Raw genomic sequence first — 24,925 nt, 5'->3', positions numbered from 1 at the left:
GCAGCTGCATACTATGCTTGTTGACAACTGTTGCTAGCATCTCTCTATATGTGAATCACGATTGTTTTGATGACTATATCTCTTTATGGATTTTTAAGTCCACATTGAAACGGTCGTATTATTGAGTTGAGAGAATTTATGTGTCCACACGAATTTGCAAGAGAACGTTAGACCACTTGGAACCATTTAAGAGAAAAGACGGTACAGACAGAAAGCTCAGGTTGTGGACTTGCCGTTGCATTGCATATACCGTCTCTTTCAGCAGAACCCTCTAGCCCTCTAACCCAACAACCGTGAGAACTTTGATATTCTTTGACACTGTAAGTGAAAGAATAGAGTGAAACTGATGTCTGGTGCAAAAGGATCTTTGGATTTTCAATCTGGAAAGATGTTCATACGATTGGTCGTATTTACAATCCAAGACCAACTTACAAAAAACAATTCCACGCCAAATATATCCATCAACTCACAACAAATGTAAAAGGAGACATTCAATGACCTCAAAATGACATAGAAACCCCTAGTCATTTCTGACACGAGGCAGAATCTACTATGGAAATTATCTTCTTCTGCAACTCTGGCTTGTTGGCTCCCACTAGCTTGTCGATTTGCTGGCCATCCCGAAGGAAGAAGAAAGTGGGAGTGGCTTTGATATCCCATGAAGTACTGAAATCCTGCACCATACAAAACCGAATGTAAACCACCTGTGAATAAGATATATTTATGATAAGACATTAAACCAGCACCAATCTCCTGGAAACATCACAAAACTAGTTGGGAACGGTAAGTATATTAATGAGTAATTTGATTGCCAAGCATATGGTCAGAAGTAAGGTAAAGTCTCTGTCCCAAGAACAGAACTTGCATGCAATAGATTAATAAACTATTACATTAACAATATCCCTAAACACTTACAGTCAGTTCATCAACATCGATCACAAGGAACATTAGAGAAGTGTATTGCTCTGATAACTCGCGATATAGTGGTGCAATCATTTTGCAAGGACCACACCATGTTGCACTGAAGTTTGCAATCACCTGTTGGACATAAGAATTTCAGTTTAGATAAAGAGCTAGAAGAAAAAGCTAACAAATCATTCAAACTAAACTTGCCAACCAAGTCACAGGTAAGCTAGTATTCATGCAAACCAGCACCAAATCTAGTAAACCTATGTAATGCATGACAATAGCATGGACCTATAATGTTTAATTGGGAGCAAGTTCCAGAGAGGAGTTGTTCACTGATGCATTTATGACCACCCATTCTTAACATTGATATCTACTTGAGACAAGACTACAACATTATTTGACAGAAAATCAGCTGAATTTCTGTAACACGACCATACCAAGCAAACTAAAGTTCTTTAAGGAGGAGCCAGGATTCTATAACACCCTAAGCTGTCTTTGATTGCACCCAATTGTACTCCTAATCAGATTAAGAAGACTGCATATTAGCATTTTTCATCAGATCAAGTCGCTAATTAGTGGGAGGGTCTAAATATTTAAATAAATAAATAAAATCTCTTATTATCAAGAATTGGATTTGTTGCAACTTACAGGTCATCTATTTTAATATAGAATACCCAAGTACATGGATGTTCCATTGAAGAATGGAACTAATAGGTCCCCTTGGTTGCTATGTTGCTCGTAATTGGTTTAAATTCTTTGCTAAGTTGAGTTCCTGGATATTGCCACACTTGGTTCTCGATATCCATTTTTACTTGCTAATCAAAGCTTAACATTGACAGCCTGGACAAAATTCTCAACTTTTCAGTGGATTAGAGGATCTACAAAGATTTGATAACCATATTGTTCTCTCCTATTGTATTTGGCTCTTAAACGTGCAGCTTTGGGTGGGATCCCATCTGAGGTCATGGGACTTGCATCGTCATTCGTGAGTCACAATCTATTTTTTTGTCACTAACCCCAAAATTCTTAATGATTACCAGATTCTAAATGTAGTAACTCATTACTAATAGAAAACACTGACATTGGTTCAGTCAAAGACTTAAAGTACATCACAAATTTGAAAACGAAGTACCATATGCCGTTCAACACAATTCATTTCTCTTGAAAAGGAAAAATGTGATTAAACTTACAGTTTTGCCATCCCTTTTTGCTTCTTCCATCTTTTGATCCCAACTTTCTGTGGTGGTGATGAGGTGCACATTCGCACCAGTAAACTCAACACCACTTTGTTCAGAATCCTGTTCTTTAGTTTTACTCTACAAGTATCATAAAAGTCATAACTTGTCAGATTTCTTTAAAAAGGCAAAACAATAAACACTAAGTGGCATACAAAATGCTTCACAATCATCACAAAAGCACCACAATCATTGGAAAGATCAATCATATAGTAGTAAATTTTGCTTGCTGCAATATAAATTATTAAAGGCTAAATACAGAAGGAAGAATATAGAATTTTAGTGCATGCATTATAGTTAAAGAAACTGATTTATTGCACAATGTTTATCTACTATCTTCATAAGCTTGAACAGGTGATGCGGACTTGTCCTAATCTGGCTAGGAAGATATTCTATTACTAGCAATTGATACCTGCAAAATCTCAAGTTCTTAAAAGAAAATAATAAACACTGACCTTGCTCACGCAAGCTCCCATCTTGATCACCAACACCAAACTAGTAACAGAGCAGCACCCTGAAAGCTTAAACAATCCTTCAATTTCATTAGGACAAATGTAAAATACATGCCATAATGCATATCGATAAAGAAGAACGTTGAGAAATAACATATGACAGATTGATTGTTGGATCTACTCAAATTACAGGTGACTTCAGCCACCCTTCTTTAAAGGGCATGCTTTCATTAATTCAATTAGTCTCTCAGTATAGACATGGACATTTTATCATTTCAACAAGCATCATCCAAGTATTGTGCTCAAAGTAAGAAAGTAAACAAACCCATGAAACTGAGTGTCAATAGAAATATCAATAGCAATTACCAAACTTCTAACAACAAGAACCAAAATTTGGAACATTTATCAATGTAACTTCGTGCCCAGAATCCCATCTTCTGAAATTTTAAGGGAACACATAGAAGACATCAATTAACAAAAAACAGCTGTGTAAAATTACGTTCTTTCATTGATGAAACACTCAATTTGCACTTCATAAAAGAAAAAGGCAACCAATTTCATTGGCAATAAACATCTTATTATGCATGGTTGGAAAGAATTAATACATTTCTAAATTGAGAAATGCGAATTAATTTACAGCAATAATAATTCACAGTCAAATTACCTTTAGAGTACGATCAAATTATTGAGCAAAATAATCCGCCATTACAAGGCGAGGATGAAGAACACAAAATGTGAATTCGAATCGAGTGCGTGCAATTTGAGAACAACGAAGATTAACCCAGAGAGAGATTTTCGAAGCTCGAACCGCGATATAAGAAAATTTGGAGGGACAGAAGGCGATGATTATTAGAAGAACCAAACCTAACAGTAAAACAGAAGATGGTTTTTTTCTGTGTCTGAAATTACGTGACAGTTTGGGTCATAAGTTTAATTCGTTAATTCCATTTCCAGCTCAAAACCTAAGCTTTTAGCCTTTTGTTTAGACCTTTAATTATGTAAATTTATTCTACTTTCCATTACTATTCCAACTCTTTGTAGGACCCGAACCTTTATTCCAACTTATCCTATCTTTTCTTTTTTTGTGGTCATATTTTAACTCATCATTTTATTCTGTTACATTGAGATGTCTTCATAAACTATAGGGGAGAATTATATAATATTTTACAATCATAAATGAATTCTTCTATTCCTTAAAATATCCTAACAAATAACGAGATTATGCCTTGATTAATTGCACAGTTCATTCCCATAATATTTGTTAATTGCCCATCAACCTGGTCAACTCCATTGTTTGACCAAATAAAACTTTGATTAACTCCATCAAATCCCCATCATACCTTAATTACCTATGTCGGGCTCAAAGTTACCATAACAAGCAAAAATTTCTCTCTAATCACCTAATTCTCTTTATATATCTCTTTATATCTTTATCGCATGTAATTCACGCAATAAGGAATGCAATAATGATATTATAAGTGTAGCGTGAGTAGTAAGTATTCTATCACCGGAATTAGAGGTCTCTAATGTAACAGTTAAGTCCTAACCTTATTTACTCATACATTGCCTGTGACATAATGCTATGTAAATTTTAATAAGATACATGTTTTAAATGATTAGATGAAAATCTGGAGAAGATTTAGAAGTTGGAACAGAGGTGGGGCATTGAGCTCTCTTTGCCAGCCCATTGACTGTTGTCTTTCTGTTGAAAGGTACAACCTTTACAGCTGGTCCAAGTCTCCAAGAAACCGCGTGTGGACAAATAGGACGAGATTAATTAGTCATACCCATAATGGAGACGGCCTAACACATCATCTAAACTTGCTTGTAAGAATTGTAACTGATAATTAATCTATTACCAAATAATAAAATCTAATATGGTCAAATTATGCTGCCCCACACATCATCTAAACATGGTTTCATGGCTAGAATGAATATGTTGTGTTTGGTTGGAGGAGGCCCCTCTTGCCTCTCCACCCTCCTAAGTGCTGATAATCACCCACCATTTTGATTGAGTGGTTGCAACTGTTGATGTATGTGAATTCGATAACGCATTATTGTCTTACAATTATTCATGCATTTGTGAGTGATTGTCCTTACACTTCTATTCGAATCTTCTATTCAAATCTGGTTTTTTTATTGGATCCTTCTCACGGGCTTGAGTGACTGTTCTGTCCTTGCATACTTCTTCATTGATTGAAACTCAATATTTTTTAAAACTACATTTTAATCAATGGTTCGAAGACAATCTATCAAATAAACCTTAAAAATCGTTTTGTGTTTTGAAAACTTGAATCTCAAAAACTTTAAGGAACCCCTTCGATTTGTCCAATGTTTGACCACACACGTAAGGTAGTGACAACCGTCTCCAACATCAGCTCACAGAATAGTGTACTTTCCTCCCCATGCAAACCAATTCTCAATAGAACAATATACAAGATGAAGCAAACGGCAAATTTAATTAATAAATCATGGTTGTATTACAATATCAATTTATTGATGAAGAGGGAACAACAAACCAAACAGTTCATCGGATTCTATATTTCTTAATCTTTTCAGATACAAGAAGAAATGGCAGAAACAAAAACAACACCGATTCCTCAGTTGATGGAATTACACTTCAAAAACTACATTGAACAGTGTCTGTCTAGAAAGCTGGAAGGAACAACACCAAACAATAATTAAGGTCCTGGTAAAACCAGAATTACATCCCATTCAAACCTTTCATTTTTGTGATATAACTAAACAGGGGAAGAACAAAGATTTATTCTTCCCAAAATATGCCATCCCCCAACCTGTCCCCCCCAAATACAAACTCTAAATCTGGAAAAACATCTTCATCCCATTGCATACTTCTGAGTCCAGCTACGTGCAGTGGATTCATACTTGGCTCGATCGGTTTTATACATGTGGGCAATCTCCGGCACAAGAGGGTCATCAGGATTTGGGTCAGTCAACAGTGAGCAAATTGAGAGCAATACCTGATTTTACATGAAAAATGGGGTTAGTAAATACAATTCCAACCATAAGATAACCTTCATAGAAAAGAAACAGATCCCCTTTCTTTTCTTTTTCAAACCTCTAAGTTTCAGTGTCACTTTAAGTTATCACAAATAAAGGTATGGCTGTAACCAAAAGTATGAACTGGGAAAGCCAAGAATGACATATAGTCGTCAATCATCTTATGCAACATCTTCAAAGTAACGTCGTCAACTCTTTATAGAAAGAATGGGCAAAATATTGAACGGCTTTTAGCAATAAGCAAGTCAGAGGGAAACAGAGACGTATATATTGCTCTACTTCTGACATGATAAATGTTGGAAAGAGACATAACTGCAGCCACCTGCTTGTGCTTGTCTGGTAGTATATGCAAGAATTTCAAATCCAGACAGATGATTTACAGAAAGCAAAGACAAGCATCTGTCCTTTTGAGACTTCTTCTATATCTATCTATATATCCATCTACATATGCACCAAGGCAGCAGATATACGAGTTCCAGATCAAATGAGAATACAAAGACAAAATAATGTTATGCAGGATAAATTGAGTGGTCCGAAAAAAGGCCAAACCTTAGAGATAGTTAGTGCTGGGCTCCATTGTTCTTTAAGGATATCAAGACAAATGCTTCCATTGCTGTTGATATTTGGGTGGAAGACCTTAGTCCTAAATGCAACCTGAAAACATGAAATTACCGTTAGTATCCTTCTTCAACAAACAATCGCCACACACACAGACACAACAAAGCAGGACCAAACTTTGCACATAAGATGTATGAATTACCTTAGGGGGCTTGAAAGGATAATCAGGAGGAAAATGAATGGTGACTAGGAATACACCTCCTGCATATGGGCTATCAGGGGGTCCCATAATCGTAGCTTGCCAGTGAAACATGTCCTCAGCCACAGGACCTAAATCAAATTAACACATCATTTATTGAAATATCCACTTGGGTACTTATATAACTGGTAATTACATTAATCATTCAACAAATCAATGAAATCAACATGCGCCGGCAACCACATCTCTACAAAATGTGTCAATTTATCATGAAATTAAAAAAAGTTTTGAACTTTGAGTGTAAGAGCATGACAAAAATACTAAATTACAAATTTTGAAATTGAAAAAAGTACCGGCGCTGCAAGAAGTTGGAGGATCTTTCTGCAAATCCTTAAGCTCTTTCAAGATGCGCTTGGAGGCCATGATGAAATTGAATTGATTACAGTTTAAAACTCACTTCTCACTACCCAGGACCTGCAAAGCTGCATCAAACAGCAGTTTCAGATTCAATCAGAACAATTTCTATAAACACATAACCAAAATCAAAACAATTTCTCAATTTTGAAAACAAATTATCGTCAAACCAAAACAACTTTCCATACATGAATACCTGAGATCGGACTGAAATAGCGGTAGCAGAGGGAAACGGGTTTGAAGAAGATCCGGAGCCGCCTCCCAAAGCTCCGCTACCAACAATACGATCTTCGACCCCCTGATTTTTCTACACAAAAACTCGGAAAGACTTTGGGGCTTTCCATTTCCACCGGTTTTATACACGCCCCGTTTTCACCGTCTCTCGCACTCTGTTTTCTTTTCCCTTCTTATCCGTTACTTTTTTCTTTCCGTTTTTATATTTGGGCCGTTATTTACGGCAGCTTTCTAATTTTAAATATTTAAATTTGGTGTGAAAATTTGTGGTCCAAGTCGGCGGGTTTGGACTCCGACATACCTAATTTGGATCCAACGATTAATTGGATAATTTCAGCTTACCCAATTTAAATCCTAGCCCTCTCTGTATGGGGTGCCCTCATCTACCCACTTTAACCAAACCAATAAATACATAAATAATTGAATTAAATTCAAGATGTTTAATAGGAAGAAAAAAAATTATAGTTGTAAATCATACTTATTATCTAAGTTGAATAATGTCCAATGTTTAAATGCTGACACTCTCACATATTAATCACTCTCCTATTTGATATATATTGTAAGCTTTAAGTTAGAAATTGTAACTTGGCTATGTTGAGTGGGGATGAATACCTCCTCAAAACACTAATCGGGTGACTCATGTAGGATCATCGATAGGTATACTAGCAATAAAACTGAAAAGTTGGGTCATGAGGTCATCACCATCTCTTGTGGGAGTTCTGGTTTATGATCAGCTTCCTTGCTCACAAGTGACGAATGACATCTCTAAATGTTTTATGCTTAACAGGAATTGAGCTCCTCACTATACTCCTTTAAAGGTATTAGTCTTATTCCATTTATGTATGTCTTAGAGATTAGCGTTTAATCTTGTACTCACTTATTGCCTTCAAGCCTAATGAAAACTACTTTTGACAACAACAAAAATTGGAATTGCAACTAATTTTAATTACAAGTGAACACTATTTTGATTAGGTTAATATTTTGTCAAACCAAGTCTAAACATTGCTTTTTATAACCCCCTATTATTCTAATCCTCTTGTTTTGCCACACATCATAATCATCTATATTTTGTTTAAGTCACATTAATTAAGGATATGTTAATTGAATTAGTTTGGTCCAAATTCAAAGTGGACAGCCGGGTTGCTTATAAAAAGAGCAAAAAAGAGATGGTAATTTCTCCTCAAATCAAATCCAATATTCCAATCGAAAATGGAAGAGGAATGTGCGTTTTGATTTGATAGCATTTGCCTTCTCGACGGGGCCGGGTCGCTAGTCACGTGGCTCCCACATGCGTTGTGCGTTGGTGGTCCCAAGTCAACTTGAAGTTGCGGTAGCGTCCGTTTCCTGCAAATGGTAACGCCGTAAGTCCGTAACTCACTGACTTCCTTCCGTCACTGCCTTTAACGAGAAAGTTAGAAGCTACGGTACGACCGACCACATTCCAGGATGATCAATCAACCAATCATATACGGCCAAGTCACCACGTCAATAATCTGCTGCTTCCCGCTGTATCAACATCCAAATAGACTCGTATCCATGAGTTATTACAGTGATGGAAAATAAATAAAAACGCGAAAAACGCACTATAAATTAGAAACGAAAGGAGAAAACCCTTCCCGGCAAATCCCACAAACGAAATTCAATTGATAAATTCTCAGTGGAGGAAAACGCCAACAGCAAGAAATCAGATCCGGACTCGGGTCTGCCCGTGCGGTCTGGATTTCATTCTGTGGCGGCAGAGCAAGAGGCTGAGCCATTTGTGAGCCTGAAAATGGAGGACGATAAGAAGAAGAAAAAGAAGAACAAGAAGAAGAAGAACAAGCAGGCTGAGACCACCGACAACGTTCCGATTTCCGGTAATGACCAAGTTTCGAAGGACGCCGCCGACGACGGTCGTTTAGACGATGTCCCGGTTACCGGTAACGGCCAAGTTCCAGAGGCCGTCGCCGATGTTCGTTCAGATGCTATGCAAGACGCAGATGCGAATGGGAATAGGCATGAGAGCAATGGCACGGAATGTGTAAGTTTGATTTTGATTAATTTTGTAATTAGTATTAATTTGTTTATGTTTATCTCTAAGCATTCGAATTTGAATTGGATCGATCAACAGCTGATAGTAAAAAGAGATGTACATTGTGTTGTGTGCATTTTTGTGGTGATTTTCAAGGATTTTGAAATTTATGCTTTTCTTTTTTTTGAAATTTTGTTGTGCAGTCGTTAGCTGAATCTGAGAAACAACATTGGCTCCAAAGAGAGGTAAGCGTGGATATGGCAAACACACAAGATAATTTCTCTCCAATTGTATCACACACCTTTGTTTTTGTTGTCAGTTTTGATATGCAAATGCATACTGAGCAGTGCACAAAATAACCATAATTTTACAGGCTACCTTAGAAGAAACAATCAAACAATTACAAAAGGAAACGGGCTTGCACATACAGAAAGAGGTAATATAATGTGAATTTCAACTGTGAGAATAGTGGAACAAAGATTAGGGCATGTTTATCGTATTTGGCTGGGTTTCAATTTTTTTTATGCCATTTAATTTTTTTCAGGCTACCTTAGAGGATACTATTAAACGGTTACGAAATGAAAATGATTCACATATACAGAAAGAGGTACTATATCTTGATCTGAATTTATGAAGTTGTACTTAGAAAGAGCCAATGACCTTTTTTCTTATCTGGTATGCTTTTTCTACCTTTCCTATTGATTTTGTATATTTCTTCTTCAGGCTACCTTAGAAGATTCCATAAAACAATTGCGGCATGAAAATGATTCACATATACAGAAAGAGGTAATATTATCTGAATTTAGCTGAGACAATGAGCTGACTAAGAGTTAGTGCACTTCTAGTTAGGATTGTGTTCTATCACATTTCATATTACAATTGTATCCTTGTTCTGCATATGTTTTTAGGATTGTCTCCTTAACCAGATGATTTACAGGCCGACCAACAGAAGGAAATTGTAAAATTACAGAGTGAAAAAGATTCTTGGCTTCGAAAAGAGGTGATTTAAGTTGCATCATAGGGCTATTTTGAATTTTGTTCATATTTCAATTCAAGGGGTCCTTTAAGTTTTTTCTTTACCAGCATGCATATAATCATGCTCTCTTTAGTTTTTTGTGCAACATTATATTAAACAAAACTGCAAACAAGAGGAATTGGTTTCTAATGCTGTGTTTGTTGTAGGTTGGATTAGAGGAGAAAATTGGTCGATTAGTAGATGAAAAGGCTACTTTGGATTCAAAAGAGGTTAGCGTCCCCTCCCTTTATCAGAATCCTACAACTAATAATCATTTTGGCCTCACTTCTTCTTCTTTCTTTTTTTCTTTGGTGCAACTTTTGAACTTACTGTACATTGTTTCACAGTCAAGCTTACAGGAAAAGATTAAACATCTAGAGAGAGATAGAGATACCTGGATTCTAAAGGAGGTAATCGCTATTCTAATTACTCTGATTCGTAATTGCAGATGAAAAATCATTTGGCCGCTTAATGAGCTTAAAACTTTTACACTAAATTCGTTGTTATTGCACCTGGAAAAGAGTTAGAATTTAGTTGTTATGTCTGTAATAGGAAACAAATAATTTGAAAAAAAAAAACACTAGCAGTCCATCAACTGTAACACTCTTTCGTTACTGAATCTTTCTTAAGTGGGATTTCAGAAAGCTCTCTCGTACACTTTATAATCCAAATGTATATTTGCCCTTCATTATTTTATGTCAGAGACTTATTTGTCTTTAAACATGTGTTTCTTACAGGATTCGTTTAAAGAAATGGTAGCAATTCTGAATGATGATGTTGCTAAGTTACGAGCACAGGTATGCAGCTCGATTGACTTAAGTAACCTACTTGATGGATTCAATTTAAATTGATTAGTTGATTTACAAGGTCTCTACATGGCAAACCTAATTTGTTGAGTAAAGAGGAGTTTGACTATTGCTTTTTCTTACCTTAGATTCTATAAGATTGGTAGGAATTGAGTCGGACTGTTTTCCTTATTGCATGCACATCCTAATTTCTGGTCACAAACAGTTCAAAGAAAATCTTTGTATTTTCTTCTGATATGGAAATTAAAACCAAAGCTGGGCAGGTGTTGGAATTGGAGCAATCCAGGGATAATGTTGTCCAAGAAAATCAACAGCTGATGGAAAACTCCTCTAGTCTGCAGTTGCAAATTAAGAATCTTGAGAGTGTCTCCTCTACTCCTTCATCAGACGAACTTGCAAAGGTAGGCTTCCTATTTGCTTACCTGATCAAATTTTATCGGCAGCTTTATGCATGATTAGGACTAATAGGTTTGTGCTGGCTGTTTTCTGTTCCCAAAAAAAAAATTCTTACGATGGCGTTTGGAAATTTTATTTAAATGCTATGAGCGAGACCTATCAGTTTTTGCAGGAGAAAATTTAAAAAGTTTTCAATTTTGTAAATCTGACAAAGGTCTCTTTTCCGTTGTTGATTCTATGACACATTACTTGTCAATGGAAGAAATAAATATCTGACTCTCTGTTAATGTAGCATGCTTTGGAACGTGAGGATTTGAACTCTCAGGTTGAAGCAACATGTGCACTGGTTGAGAAACTAATGGCAGAAAATGTAGAGCTTGTTGAAAAGGTGAATGGCTGCTTTCCTCCATGGTTTCTAAGGAGTAATGTGTACTACTATCAATAAATGCCAATGTCTTGAAGCATATCTTTCATACAGTCTTATTATATATTTAGACTTGTGTAATTAGGTTTGACCTGTTACTAATACTAAGATTTTGATGGACTGACTAGTTCTCTGATATTTCTTTTATTCCCTATGATGTTTTCTAGGTGAATGAGTTGCATGTTGAACTTGACCGGCGGAGTGCAACAGTTGAGCTCACTTCAACAAAAACATCTAATATAACAATTGCCCCTCCTGAAACTGCCAGTGTCATCGATCCCATGTCCAGATCCAATGAGGATATGTCTACATCAGACCAGAAGCTTGATTCCCCAGAAGTTGCTCCAATCAAACAGGAGATGCATAGTAATGGTAGCGTGGATTCTCAGCATGTTGCTTTTGTTCCAGAATTGCCAATATCCGATGAAATTAGTGAAATAGTGCAAATTCCGTTGGATGAGAATGAAGTCCGGAATCTAGAGTTGTCAGTTGAGACCGATAAAAATGCTGCTGTGCCGCTTATAGATGCTCCCCTTATTGGTGCGCCTTTCCGGTTAATGTCATTTGTCGCTAGATATGTGAGCGGTGCTGATTTGGTTAACCAAGCTCCTACTAACTCTAGTCATTAGCTTTCTACATACATTGACATGAGCACGGGCATAACTTACCAAGATTTTTGTTGAAGTAAGAGTTACTATTCTTTTATAGATCAAAGGCAGGCCGTTATCTTGGCCATTTACATTGTTAAAGTATCAGAAAAATGTAAGTTCTGTTGAAGAAAAACCTGTGAGCTGTGTGATTTCACTTCTTGGCTCCCTCTTTACGAATGTTTTTCTGAGCAGGTTTCTAGGTTTTTGGCAATCGAATTCTCATATGCCATTTTGGGGATTTTCATTTGTTTAGTTGCAACTTCTCATTCCTCCCAAAGTGGGAGCTTTGGACAAGGTTGATCTTTGATCTACGTGGCATATAATTAGTATGAATTATTAGGGTTTAATGGGTTTTTTTGTCTTATAATGAAAGTTGAAATTCGATGACCCATGTGGCAGATGATTAGTATGGACTAAGGTTTAATGGATTATTTATTTATTTATTTATAATCCAGACTAGGGCTTAATGGGTTGAATACGGACAAGCAAAACAATCAGAAACATCACTCGAACAATTTTCAGTACATGCAATCGTGTTTTAAAAAATTACATCATGCGAGCGCTAAAGGATCAAAGCATCCAAAAATGCTGACGAGATCACTCAATCCATTGGAGCCATAACTGTTTGGAAACTTCTTTGTTATACTAATCGGAGGGGGAGAGGGGGCTAAGCTTTTACAGTAGGACTAGGACCCGACAAAGAATCACACAATTGCGAATATACGGCAGAGGTTTAATAATATTGACAGGGGTGAGGCCATGCCCTCATGGGGTCTGACCATTTGAGTCCTTAGACCTGTTGTCCTCGGATGATGGTCGGTTATCAGAATCCGGTGGTCGGATTTCCTCGATCATCCTAACCACTTCTTCCATAGTAGGTCTCATGTCCGGCACCCTTGCCACGCACGCCATTGCTATTTGAAGCATTTGTACCAGCTCTTCTTCAATATTTTGATACCTCATTAGCTCTACATCAAACACCTCAGCTGTCCACTCCTCTCGAACAACAGATTGAACCCACCTTGGAAGATCAACAACATCATCTCGGCCTGGTGATTGTACTGGTGCTTTGCCTGTCAGCATCTCAAGGAGCAGAACACCAAAACTATAGACATCGGATTTTTGAAAGGACTTCTTAGTTTCAATCACCTCGGGAGCTCGGTAGCCCACACTTCTGGAAGGTATAGTTGCGAAGTTCATGAGAGGAGCTAGGCCAAAATCTGAGATACTGCCATTGAGGTCCTGCGTGAGGAGGACATTGGAGGACTTGATGTTGCCATGGATGAATTTCCCTCCACTGGCAGAGTGGATATGGGCAAGCCCCTTAGCACATCCAAGGGAAATCTTTAACCTAGTTTCCCAGTCTGGTGGATTCTGTCCAGTTTCCCTATTTCCTGTAGAATAGGACACAAAGGGAGAGAAATCAGTTCTGAGGGGAAAATTCATATGTTTAGTCTGTGATGTATTCTTATTACAATGTTGAGCACCATTGAGGAATACTTCGTCAATTAAAAGAAGTAAACTCCCTAGTCTAAATGCAAAAACTTTACAATATACTTTGTTACTAATGGCAATGAGGAGATTATAGAAGTGCACTAGAATGAGAAAGAACAAGATGAAAATAAGCAATACCATGCAATAATGCTGAGAAGCTGCCAGCTGAAATGTAGTCATAAACCAGGAGTTTCTCTTCTTTGGAGTAGTAATAAGCACGAAGAGGAACAACATTTGAGTGCTGACTAATCCTCCCCGCATTCTCCATTTGCTGTTCGAACTCCCTTTTTCCCACCACCACTTCTTTCATCCTTTTCACAACCACAGTGGTTCCCTCCTCCAAGATGGCCTTATAAGTAGTCCCATAACTTCCCTTTCCTAGAACTTCAGCCGAAGCTCTTAGTAAATCCTCAAGATCAAAATTGTAAGAACAGCCTTCGAAGAAAACCAGCTTATTCTTCTCAGCCTCTTGCACCCCACTTCCAAAGTCCTCCTTTGGCTGATCAATCCTTCCGCCTTTTGTTTTCACTACAGCACTGCCTTCACCGTCTTTTTTCTTCAAACAGCACAGCACTAACACCAGAACTGAGAGAAACAACACTGCAAAACCACCAATTGCAATGGCAATGATAGCCCACATACTAAGTTTCCTCTTTGATCCATTTTCTGGTTTCAAGGGGACTATTGGCCCTGTTGGTGGAAGATTGGGGGATGGTGAAGGTGAGGGAGTGATCAAAGAACAGTGGTTCAGTGGTGGTCCACATAACATCAAGTTTCCTTCAAAGGAAGAAGTAGGGAATTTTTGGAGGGTAGGAGGAATTGAACCATTAAGGTGGTTGTAGCTCAAATTCAAATGCAAAAGCCTTGGAATGTTGATATCAGGAATAGATCCAGTGAGGGAATTGTTCTGGAGGTTCAGTCCAGTGAGACGTGTTAAATTTTGGATTGTGGCTGGAATGTTGCCAGTGAAGGAGTTGAAAGACAAATCAAGCAAGGTGAGATTGGGAGACAGAGAAGAGGGAATATTACCTGTAAAATTATTGTTTTGAAGGTACATGTAGTGTAAGGAAGGAAGGGAGAAAATATCAGAGGGAAGATTCCCACTGAGGAGGTTAGACCGAAGGCTAAGGACCATGAGGGCATCCAGCTTGCCAAGAGTCTTTGCTGGAATTGGACCATACAGTCCAACACCTGGGAGCCTGACAGCAAGCACACGGGTGCCATCCAAAGTACAAGTGATGCCAACCCAAGAACTGCAGACTGCGTTAGCAGGATCCCAGTTAACTTTTCGACCATGAGGAACAACAGAAATAAAGCCAAGAAGGGCTTGTTTGTCTGAATTGAGGTCAGCTATAGTTCGGCAAAGGGAAAGGAGAAGAATTACTGTTGTACAAAATAAATGTGGCTTCATCTAGTATTGTTTGTTGAGAAATCCGTTAAGGAGTCAAGACTATGAGAGTGATCTCAGCAATCTTTCTTCTTCCCCTGCAAAAACAACAAAGGTTTCAGAATAGGCACTTAACCATTTCTAGTTTCTACAGCCTAAAACTGGTGAAAAGTTGGGGCTGAACGTGTAGGGAAAATGGAGAGTATTCTCTTTATAAAAAAAAAAAAATTTTAAAAAATCCAGGAATCAATTTTCACATCTTCCTTCTTATCAGTAGGAGCATATAGGACATGGAAAAGGCACAATTTGTTTATACAAAGTTGACATTGGGAAGGCCACATTTTTGCCCTACCATGCCTTCGAATATTTGTGCAAAATGTGTAAGTTCAAGACTTGCAAAGCATCAAGAAATACAAAGTTATCAGAAAGAAATATAACAAAAGAATAGTAAAAAAGAAAAGAAAAGCAAAAGCAAAATTCTTTTTCGCTAAAGAGAAAGCAAAAAGCCTTAAAGCATAACATACAAAATGCTGAAAGAATCCCTTTTCAGCTTTTATAATTTTTCGTTAATGGCATGTAGGAGTTCGATCACTAGTTCTTTATGTGAAGTAAATAAATGAAACACATAGTGAGCCAGGACATACAAAAGAAACCGTGCAAAGGTCTAATTAAACTAATGCCATAATAATGAGACAAAAAGTTTCATATGCAGAAACACACAGACAAACAAAACACTGCTAGAGCTTTCATTTAAAGAATTAAAAGACAAACGCCAATTTTGATGGTCCAAAGAGCAAGTCAAGCCTAGTTCATAAGGTAATTGACATAAATACTTGGATTTTTAGACTAATGAAAATTCGGCTTCTTAATCTCTTTTTTTTTTCCAGTCTGGCACAAATTTGACAGAACATTTAATCAAAAAAGGAAAAAGATACTTGTAGTTAAGCTTGCCCATTCAGATTCACAACGCATACCGCAAAAATTCATCAAAGTCATTACTTCAGCCTATATTAATGAATGAATCAGGATCCAGAAATTAGCAGAAAAACAGAGTGAAATACACGAAATTAGAAATGTAAGGCTTATTTGAGAATCTTCCATGTTCAAATCATTCTGGAAGTCCTAAATTTTCCCTAAATTTTATCAGCAACCAAACAGAAAGAGTTGCAAGCTGAAACAAGTAAATCTGTGAAACTCTCTTCTGGCCGAAGCTCCCAACGGTCCTATGTTTCATATATACAAAATAGAAACATGTGAAAACCTAAAGACTGGGTTCTAAATGTCCTCGATTCCAAACCCCAAACTTTAGCAGAATAATAGCAAATTAACCACTAAATTCCCCAAAATTTGAAAAAGAAAAATGTACGTTAATTAACAATGCTAAGAGAAAAGAAATGCACCTGAAACAATGAAGAGAGAGGAGAGAAGACCGACCATTGGAGCTGCAGCATCGGTCGATCTGAAACCGAAGCTCAAAGGCAGCTGGAAATGCGGAAGCTTTGAGCTTGAGCAGAACTTGAGCAGAGTGAGAGTGAGAGTGAGTAAATGAGCGTGTTTAATGCCTTAATAGCTGAACGAGCTTTAACGGCATTTCTTCACGAACACGCAGCGAAAAAGATTAAAAAGAGTAAAAAGCAGAAGGTGGGTTCTAAGATTCGCCAGCAACGCAGAGATTAACGTTCAACTCAGTGGAGAGAGAGGGAGCTCACTGCTGCTACTTGATGCTTGTTCGTGAAGCTAAAGGAGTTTTCTGTAAACGCAGATCTCGATGCCTCCTTTATATTCCGAAACTATGTTTTTTCCTTTGCTTTGCTTAATTTTGTAGGAGCATGAATGAACCAACAAAACAGCAACAACCCATTTGCCTGCCTGCCTCTTTCTCTCTCTCTCTCTCTTTCTCTCTCTTTAGAGCTTTGAGCTGGAATTTAGACTAAATAGACACCAACCTGGAAATATAGGCCTCAAACGGTCACCCAAACTCATATTTTCTCATTTTGCATTATTTGGTTTTACCCTTTATTACTTGGGTTTCAGTCAAAGTTACTGCTTGTGTGTGTGTATTTATTTATTGAAGTACTACCGCTCGTTATTCTTTGCGAGCTCGGACACGTTAGTTGACCGTTGATGTACTGTGAAGTTTTAACTTAAAGTTACTTACTATTTTTATGTTTATTTATTTATTAATATATTACAATTAGTTCTTCACTAGCGTGTAGGTGATACTCGACCATTAATGCATATGAAATTCACTATACATCAAATAGTAGTGTAGGTCATCATTAATGCATATGAAATTCACTATACATCAACCAGTAGTGTAGGTCACTGGTGTGGTAGCAAAACTCTAATTTACTTGAGGGTCACTTGGCTGTTCCAGTTTTACTACAACTCTAGAACCAGAGAATGAGAGAGGACAGTGGATAGTAAAATATACTTTGAAATATGACTATTTTTACTAGGACAAAATCCACAATTCACGTTACCCTTTGTCATAAAAACCAAAAAGAAAAGCGACCTATTGGATTTTTGAGTGAATTCTCACGTGATGGAAGAAGTTCCTTCCAAATTCGGAAGGAGCCCCACCAATATCAAGACGGATTGTCCGTACAATAAGCCAAGCCATATTAATTTCCATTGGCATTGGCCATTGCAATTTGCATTGATGGGTAAATTATAACCAATGAAATTTATAAAGAGTGAATTATACACTAAGGTAAAGAAAAAGAAAAGGAGGCAAAGAGGCAAAGAGGGGAGTGATCTTTTGGTTAAAAGCACTGAAAATTTGGTCAGCGGCTTTAGCCAAAGGCCATGTGTGTCCATTACGTCTGTTTTATGCAATTGTTGGAAGGAAAAAAAAAAAAGAATGGGAAAGATTAGACTCCGTGAAAGCATTGACTAATCAAGTGCAATTAGTACTACAAATATAATAATTAGGGTTTGGTTAAGGTGGTGGTTGGTTGTATATGATTTTATTAGGCTCACCAAACATCACAAAAATTATTTAATTTGGGGTCATAAGCTAACTCATAAACCCACCAACCTAAATCATACTTTGAATAAACCATTTTTAATTTCTTGTTTCAGAAAATGTCATGATCCATACAGCTGTGGGAGCCATGCATATATAAATATAAATTGAATCAATGCGATGCATGATATTTAATTACAAATTGACAAAATGTGCTTGGAAATGGCAGAGACGTGACGATCTCAAGCTAGCTACTTCTCCATGGCAAAACCTTATGAACTTTTTTTAAAAATTTCTTTCGACATATACAAGCCATGAAAAAGGGGTTGGGAATCGAACACATGACCTTGGATGCATAGGTAAATATTCTTAATCATTTGAGTTACAAACCTCTTGCAAACTTGGACTTTCACGATGCATTTATAGTCGGATCTTGAATTTTTGAGAATTCAACCACATGCATGATGCATTTATAGTCGGGTCTTGAATTTTCTTTCAAGAAAACCAAAACACACACACAAAGAAAAGTCCTTGGTCTAGGCCTTTATTTCCTGATGTGGTTGTATTTTGTATATGAATATATATATGGGTAACATCCAAAACCAGGAGTTGCTTTCATATTTACTTATAAAATGCTGAAGAAAGCAAAGAGGTCCCCTTCTTTCTTTAATGCGTGGTGTTGAGTGGTCCTCCTTGAGTGTTTGGTTCAAGCCTCTTATTTGATATGAAGTTTGTTTAACGTTGTGCTAACATGCTACATTGACTTTTGATGATCTTTAATAACTTAGTTTTGTCAAATCCAAACTAACGGTTGCTTAGGTTGATTGAAAACAGCAAAGCAATGATCTGATTACCGTTACAATAACAAATAAATAAATAAAAATAAAAAAAAAATAAAAAACCAAAGAAAATAAAGAATATGGGTCGGGCTTTCCTTGTTGGGCTACGTGAATAGACTGCTTAAACCATCATTGGATCAGATGGGTCGGTCCAGTATTCTTTTATTTTAAGAAAAATGGAATCTTTGAAAAAGTTTTGGCCCAGAAAAATCATATCATCCACAATTGTGAATTGTCAGCTTTGGGCTTCTAGGCAAACCCATAATCTGAATTGTGAGTTTTCTTGTACTTCAAAACTTTGAGCAACCAATTTGTGCTGCTATTTGCAAATATAGGACATCCATCAACAAGAATAAATGCAATGATTTCACAGGCAAGTACTGGCTCTTCATTCTTCTGTTTTAAGTGATTCATCCATATTAAGAAACCATATAACTTAAAAGAAGAAGAAAGAAAAAAATTACACACGCTTACTCGGGTGTTATAAGAGCCCGAAAGGTTCAGGCAGATGCTCAAATCCAGTATCAAAGATGGGTCCTTGATCAAGTTTATCATCCAAACTGTGCAGCCAGTTTGTGCTCTTCAAGTCTTCTTTGAGCAATATCGCATCATAACGAGAGCTTTCATAGACGTCCACTTCACTCAGCTTTGCAGAGTATCTTCCACTGTCTGCTTCACTTCCATTTTCCACAGGCCGGTTCATAATGTTTCCATTCTCTGAAATGACTCCATTACTGCCTGTTTGCAGGCTTCCGTTAGTGCGGGCAGATGCTGGCACACTTAACCCGCGAACGGACTGGGGCTTGGGAGTGGATGATGATCGGATGCTCTGAGGGAAGAGGGTGCTGCCTGAAAGTTGGCGACCATTCCCTGTTCCATTTCTTATATCCTACATCAGATAGTAGATCAATTATTAGAATCTATTAATTTGCTCAAGAGAAAGTAAAGTTTCTAAGAAATAACATTATTGAATCTCTTGCTATTGAATTGGAAGTAACAGACTAGACAAATTACTCTTCTAGTATGAATATAATTTGATGCTGGTCAGAGAAAGACAATGCTAAGAATAATTTTAAGTTGGTGACTTCTAAAAATTCATCGAGTTAAATGATCCATGTTTTTCACAACCTCACAGTTCATTCATATGATTTCAAGGAAAGGGTTTATATACCATATGTCGGATAGCCATATCGAGAGATTTCTTCGAGATGTTCCTCCCAAACCCAGTGCTGTCTGTAGCTGTTGTTGTGGAAGTCTTCACAGGCTTCCTCATGCCCAGATCAGGGATAAGTGTAGCCTTCCGAGGCTCAGGAACATCAGGAAGGTGTCCAGTGGGATGTACACGGCCCCTTCCAGGGGGCTCTGTCAGTCTTCCCCTTGAGGCAATGGGTGATGACTGTCTTCTTGGCACAACCAAGGCAACAGGGGGTTCTGGCTTCCCCTTCATTGAGACAACAGCACCAGGCCGGGACCTTCCAGCAGAAATTGGCCTGTCTGGTAAAGTTGTTCTAAGGTTTGGCGGTGTGTCAAGAGGAAAATCAGGGGGAACAACTGGCTGTGGTGGGGGGCGGATACGTGGACTAGGGGAGCTTGGTCTGGATGAGGGTGCTGAACTGCGCCCATTTGATAGAACACGACCAGCTGAAGGTGAGGGACTTGATGCTGGAGACAAGGAAGGCAATGAACTCCGACGTGTGGGAGTAGATGGACGAGAGTTTGGTCGAGAAGCAAGTGAATTCAAGTTTGCAGGAATTTGTGGCCTGGTACTACTAGGAGTTGAGGGCCTCGAGCTTTGCACTGATCGAGGTTTCTCGATGGAAGAGCTGGTTGAAGTTGTACGGGGTCTAGAAGGAGTTGTGGATCGTGACAGTGATGGACGAGAGGTTGGAGTGGAAGGCCTTGCTGTAGATGGAGAGCGGGTAATGGGGGAGGATGGTCTAGTGTAAGATGAGACTGAAGCTGAGCTCGTGTTAAGGATATTGGGGTTTCTGTTTGAGGAATAGTTGTTATATAGTGATGTAGAAGTTGAAGAGCGAGTCACTGAACTGCTTCTAGCAGGTCTTGATGGATGGTTACTCTCAGATTGTGAAACTGAAAGCTGAAACAAAAATAGAAATTAAGAAAACAATGAAGCATACTTTCTGAAGAGTTTCTTTGCTAATCTGGAGTAGGCTATCTAATTTCTAAACAGAAATTCATACTAAACATGATAAGGTCAACTGGGAAAGACATACCCTTGAAGGCTTAGCTGTAGAACCTGATCTGCTTAAACTGGTTCGTGAAGCAGCTAAGGTTGGTTGAGATTCACTTCCATCTGATGAAGGAAAAAGTGGAGTTTCAGGAGGAGTGAGAAGCCTGATGACACAGAAAGGTGATAAAAATCAGACAGAAGTAATTTCATGTAATCTTACTAATCTAATTTCATGAAGTAATAATGTAACCATTAAAACAAACAATAACCCTAAAGATGAACTATTCAATCTAACAATTCAAGCATGAACTATTTACGCAAGACCTTGTTGACTTTGAGTTCAGGCTAATGCAAACCCATTTGTTAACTTTAAGTTTACATTAAGCAGAGGAACTTTTCATGCAACCTATTTGTCAAAACAAGAGGATGTTGGTAGTAGTCTGTCTCGAAGTCAAATGCTTCAGGAGACTCAAAAAAAAATAAAAAATGAGTGATGCTTTCTTTGCCTTGTAATTCTGAAGTTACAAGATGGACATAAAATTCCACAAGATTTGATTAACTTAATGTTTGATTGTAGAGTGATGCTTTCTTTGCCTTGTCCTAATCAAAACAGTACATTCAGATATGATCTCTCTGTCTTTAGTGTTAATTAAGAGTCACCAAAAGAACATCTCAGTTGCTGATTCTATATCAGCAAATCAAAGCAAGGAATTATTCTGAATCCAACATGAAAATTACCACAAAAGGAAAAGGGATGTGAAGTAAAATTAATTAAAATCATCCCATGCATAAACAAATCTCACAAAAATGTTTTCTGGGTCATGATCCAGTGGAAGAGATGATTATGAAACATATTTTACCAGTCATAATCGTGCTTTCCACCCTCTGCAGATGACAGCAGATCATCAATACCAGTCCTTCCCACTTTGGCCGATCCAACTGAAAGCCTCCCCAATTTCACCGAAACTAAATCACAATCAAATCATTGTAAAATTGTAATTAGATTAATCCCAAAATCACATCTTAACAAATCCACTGAATTATCATGAACAAATCTTCCGTTTAACCCATCAAACGGCGCCATTTGGCGGTTAGTCGTGAACAAAATCGAGCATCTAAATCCTCTGGGACAAGATGCCGACAAATCTCGTTGACTCATTCTCCGCTCAGGCCGTTATTATTCAATCAAATGACCGAATTGCCCTCCGAATCAAACAAAGCCACGGAAACATCTCAAGGACATTTCTGTCTGTGAAAAAAATAGAGAGAGACTAGGAAGAGAAATGTACCATCGGAAGACTCGTCGGAGGAAGTTACAGAGAGAGTCCGGCGATTCTTCGAGAAGAGATCCAAGTTGCCCTCGTCGGAGTCTTTAGTCAAATTCAAGCTCAGACCTCGCCGGTGCTGCGACCCGAACGGAATATTCCTCCCTCCGACCAGAGATTCCCTCGCATTCCTGTTCATCATCGTCCCCAAATTCCTCTGTGTCTAGACTAGAGCCTGAATGCGAGAGGCACCATCTCCCTCTGTTTCTTCAGCAAAGTGAACGAATTGTCTGCACTGACAGAGTGAGAGAGAGTGAGATCTAATGCTGCGGAGAGAGAGTGTAGTAGATGCAAAGGGAGACAGTAAGTCATCGAGAGCTTCTCTTTCTTCCTTGTCGTTATATTTTTTTTCACCTTTACGTCATATGTGAGAGAAAGATTCGAGCTTTTAGATCTGTTGTGGTGCAACTGCAATGGCGCAGTTAAAGATCCGAGCTTTTCTCTATTTTTTTAAAATATTTGTTTATGGAAATGGAAGCAGAGGCCAGAGAGACATTGGGTCATTTGGGGTCTTGGGTAATGGGTTGCTTGCTTCTTCTTCTTCCCCTCTACTTCTTTTTGGTGTTTTTTTTACTCAAGAAGAGGAGAGTGGTGTGGCCAATGGGTGCTCATTCCATTCATGGTGGTGTGTCAGGGACTGATGAACAAATTACAAGCAGAAGGGCACTTTTCACCTTTGGTGTAGGGCCCTATCAATGTTCAGGGCATGTGAGTGGACCAAAAGCCATAAAACAACTATATGGCATTCACAACACACCAAACAACTAGAAACTAATGCAATGACATGATTTACTTTGCATTGGACATCATCTCTTCAAGTCAAGGTTGTTTTTTTTTTTTGGCAAAACCCACCCTTTTTGCTAATCTTTATGTTCAATTGTTAATGTGTTTTGCTTTTACCCATAATTGTTTGTGCCTTCAGTTTTGAGAAACCTTTTTGAAGGACTTTGAGAATTGGTTTATCTAATTAGAAGCTATTGTGGTTAAGATTAAAGATGTAGTGATATGGTCCTACAAGTTATATCATAATCATATCACATTATTGGACCTACCTCAAGAGACTTTGTTGGTAATTGCATATCCTTCAAGGAAGATCAAGAATTAACCCCCCAACCTACCAAAAGATCTCAAGGGGAAATGACTTGGATTAGACAATTAAGTCCATTATATTTATTTGAGTTGGTAGTTGCTATCTTTCTATAACCATTATTATCATCATAACCAACAATTTCTTTTTTTCATATTTTTTTTTTTCCATTTTGGTGTTTGTGAACAATTATTAAACAAGGAGATGGAATCTCACATTTGTTAACTTTGAAATTAGGTTTTTCATTTGGAAGTATATGATATATATATATAATAAAATAAAAACTCTTAGAAGAGTTGGTCACCTATATATGCGTAAGCAATTGTTTTATTGTGAATGTCATATACAACAACGATTAACAATTATCTATGAAAGTTAACTTAATTATCTCGTCTACAAAGAATATGTATTCTTAATTTATCTTCTCCTCGAAAACAAAATGACAATCATCTGATAATATTAACGTAACCACCTTCTCTAAATTTTTTTAAAATAAAATAAAAAGACTTAACCACCTCGTTTACAAGGAACGTATACACTTGAGTCTTGACTCATCTTCTCCCAAACAAACAAAAAAAAAATTTACACATGCTTTTACAACTAGTGTTACACATTGACATTACCAATGTAGCAAAGAAAAGGAAAACAAGTAGTTAATTGATCACTTATTTATGAAGTTTTGATGACCATTTAACAAAAGATTGTCCACTTTGGGTCACAAAGCCCTACATTATTCACATGTGTATTCGATGTACTTTCTCAAATTTGTTCAATTTTGGCTCATAAAAGGGTACACTCCAACGTTTAATCCATACATATGATATTCATGTTTCATGCAACTTGGTGTTTACTGAGGAGGGGGTTCCAAAACAACTCAAATCAAATTACTAAGGGACGTGAAATTTAAAATAGCCATTTCATCTTCGCTAATTGCTTCATATCAATGAAGTTTTTTTGGAAGAGTGCCTTTTAATCTTTCCATAGATGCTAGAGCGGTTCCAGAACAGAGACGTGACACCCCCTTTTTATTTTTTTTTATAAATTCTTACTAGAAAATACGTGACACAATATTTTTTAGGATATTCCTATCAAATATCATATAAAGCCTCAAACGGTCACGAGTGAACCATTGGCCTATCAAATCATCACAAGCTCCCAATATTACTGGACCATATAGGAAAACGATGCTTGATACTTGTATGGGCCAACATTAAGCCCAGCAAGATTAGCCATGTTATGGTTGCTCGTGTAGAGACATTCCAAAAGTAATCCGACAAAACCAACCACACGACATAAGTAAAGAGCCGATA

General features: G+C 37.5%; 5 protein-coding genes across 11 annotated transcripts; 1 reads left to right on the top strand and 4 right to left on the bottom strand.

The window, feature by feature from the left end:
* Positions 1 to 351: 351 nt before the first annotated feature.
* Positions 352 to 3,562, bottom strand: TH9 (thioredoxin H-type 9). 2 transcript variants are annotated; one of them, XM_088255569.1, is made up of 5 exons: positions 3,261 to 3,562; positions 2,600 to 2,665; positions 2,100 to 2,225; positions 916 to 1,038; positions 352 to 674 (listed from the first exon to the last, which is right to left on the bottom strand). In XM_088255569.1, the coding sequence occupies exons 2-5, from the start codon at positions 2,618 to 2,620 to the stop codon at positions 525 to 527; spliced, it is 420 nt and encodes a 139-aa protein (XP_088111695.1). In that variant the 5' UTR covers positions 2,621 to 2,665; positions 3,261 to 3,562; the 3' UTR covers positions 352 to 524. The 2 variants fall into 2 exon arrangements, with proteins under 2 accessions (XP_088111695.1, XP_021832011.1); XM_021976319.2 differs by having other exon boundaries at positions 2,600 to 2,658; positions 3,261 to 3,560.
* A 1,549-nt stretch (positions 3,563 to 5,111) lies between these two features.
* Positions 5,112 to 7,145, bottom strand: LOC110771969 (ubiquitin-conjugating enzyme E2 28). Of its 3 annotated transcripts, none has more exons than XM_021976329.2 (5): positions 6,985 to 7,145; positions 6,728 to 6,856; positions 6,378 to 6,505; positions 6,167 to 6,271; positions 5,112 to 5,577 (listed from the first exon to the last, which is right to left on the bottom strand). In XM_021976329.2, the coding sequence occupies exons 2-5, from the start codon at positions 6,795 to 6,797 to the stop codon at positions 5,434 to 5,436; spliced, it is 447 nt and encodes a 148-aa protein (XP_021832021.1). In that variant the 5' UTR covers positions 6,798 to 6,856; positions 6,985 to 7,145; the 3' UTR covers positions 5,112 to 5,433. The 3 variants fall into 3 exon arrangements, with proteins under 3 accessions (XP_021832021.1, XP_021832024.1, XP_021832022.1); XM_021976332.2 differs by having other exon boundaries at positions 6,728 to 6,848; positions 6,985 to 7,134; XM_021976330.2 differs by having other exon boundaries at positions 6,977 to 7,133.
* Positions 7,146 to 8,594: 1,449 nt separating this feature from the next.
* Positions 8,595 to 12,478, top strand: LOC110771967 (Mitochondrial ATP synthase D chain-related protein). 2 transcript variants are annotated; one of them, XM_021976325.2, is made up of 12 exons: positions 8,595 to 9,042; positions 9,237 to 9,278; positions 9,407 to 9,469; positions 9,578 to 9,640; positions 9,757 to 9,819; positions 9,971 to 10,033; positions 10,216 to 10,278; positions 10,396 to 10,458; positions 10,786 to 10,845; positions 11,118 to 11,255; positions 11,543 to 11,638; positions 11,842 to 12,478. In XM_021976325.2, the coding sequence occupies exons 1-12, from the start codon at positions 8,794 to 8,796 to the stop codon at positions 12,301 to 12,303; spliced, it is 1,425 nt and encodes a 474-aa protein (XP_021832017.1). In that variant the 5' UTR covers positions 8,595 to 8,793; the 3' UTR covers positions 12,304 to 12,478. The 2 variants fall into 2 exon arrangements, with proteins under 2 accessions (XP_021832017.1, XP_021832019.1); XM_021976327.2 differs by lacking the exon at positions 9,578 to 9,640.
* A 349-nt stretch (positions 12,479 to 12,827) lies between these two features.
* LOC110771966 (putative inactive receptor kinase At5g58300) lies at positions 12,828 to 17,127 on the bottom strand. 2 transcript variants are annotated; one of them, XM_021976322.2, is made up of 3 exons: positions 16,606 to 17,127; positions 13,957 to 15,303; positions 12,828 to 13,718 (listed from the first exon to the last, which is right to left on the bottom strand). In XM_021976322.2, the coding sequence occupies exons 2-3, from the start codon at positions 15,227 to 15,229 to the stop codon at positions 13,090 to 13,092; spliced, it is 1,902 nt and encodes a 633-aa protein (XP_021832014.2). In that variant the 5' UTR covers positions 15,230 to 15,303; positions 16,606 to 17,127; the 3' UTR covers positions 12,828 to 13,089. The 2 variants fall into 2 exon arrangements, with proteins under 2 accessions (XP_021832014.2, XP_021832015.2); XM_021976323.2 differs by having other exon boundaries at positions 16,640 to 17,127.
* Positions 17,128 to 19,377: 2,250 nt separating this feature from the next.
* Positions 19,378 to 23,235, bottom strand: LOC110771974 (serine/arginine repetitive matrix-like protein). 2 transcript variants are annotated; one of them, XM_021976339.2, is made up of 6 exons: positions 22,883 to 23,235; positions 22,493 to 22,763; positions 22,064 to 22,169; positions 21,247 to 21,367; positions 20,184 to 21,110; positions 19,378 to 19,901 (listed from the first exon to the last, which is right to left on the bottom strand). In XM_021976339.2, exons 2-6 carry the CDS (start codon positions 22,668 to 22,670, stop codon positions 19,494 to 19,496), a joined length of 1,740 nt encoding a protein of 579 aa, XP_021832031.2. In that variant the 5' UTR covers positions 22,671 to 22,763; positions 22,883 to 23,235; the 3' UTR covers positions 19,378 to 19,493. The 2 variants fall into 2 exon arrangements, with proteins under 2 accessions (XP_021832031.2, XP_021832032.2); XM_021976340.2 differs by having other exon boundaries at positions 22,493 to 22,758.
* Between the last annotated feature and the right edge of the window lie 1,690 nt (positions 23,236 to 24,925).

The sequence above is a fragment of the Prunus avium genome, chromosome 6, assembly GCF_965620075.1.
Source record: "Prunus avium chromosome 6, drPruAviu1.hap1.1, whole genome shotgun sequence".
Lineage (NCBI taxonomy): Eukaryota > Viridiplantae > Streptophyta > Magnoliopsida > Rosales > Rosaceae > Prunus > Prunus avium.
The sequence above is the reverse complement of the archived record's forward strand: the minus strand, read 5'-3'. Positions and strand labels throughout refer to the sequence as shown.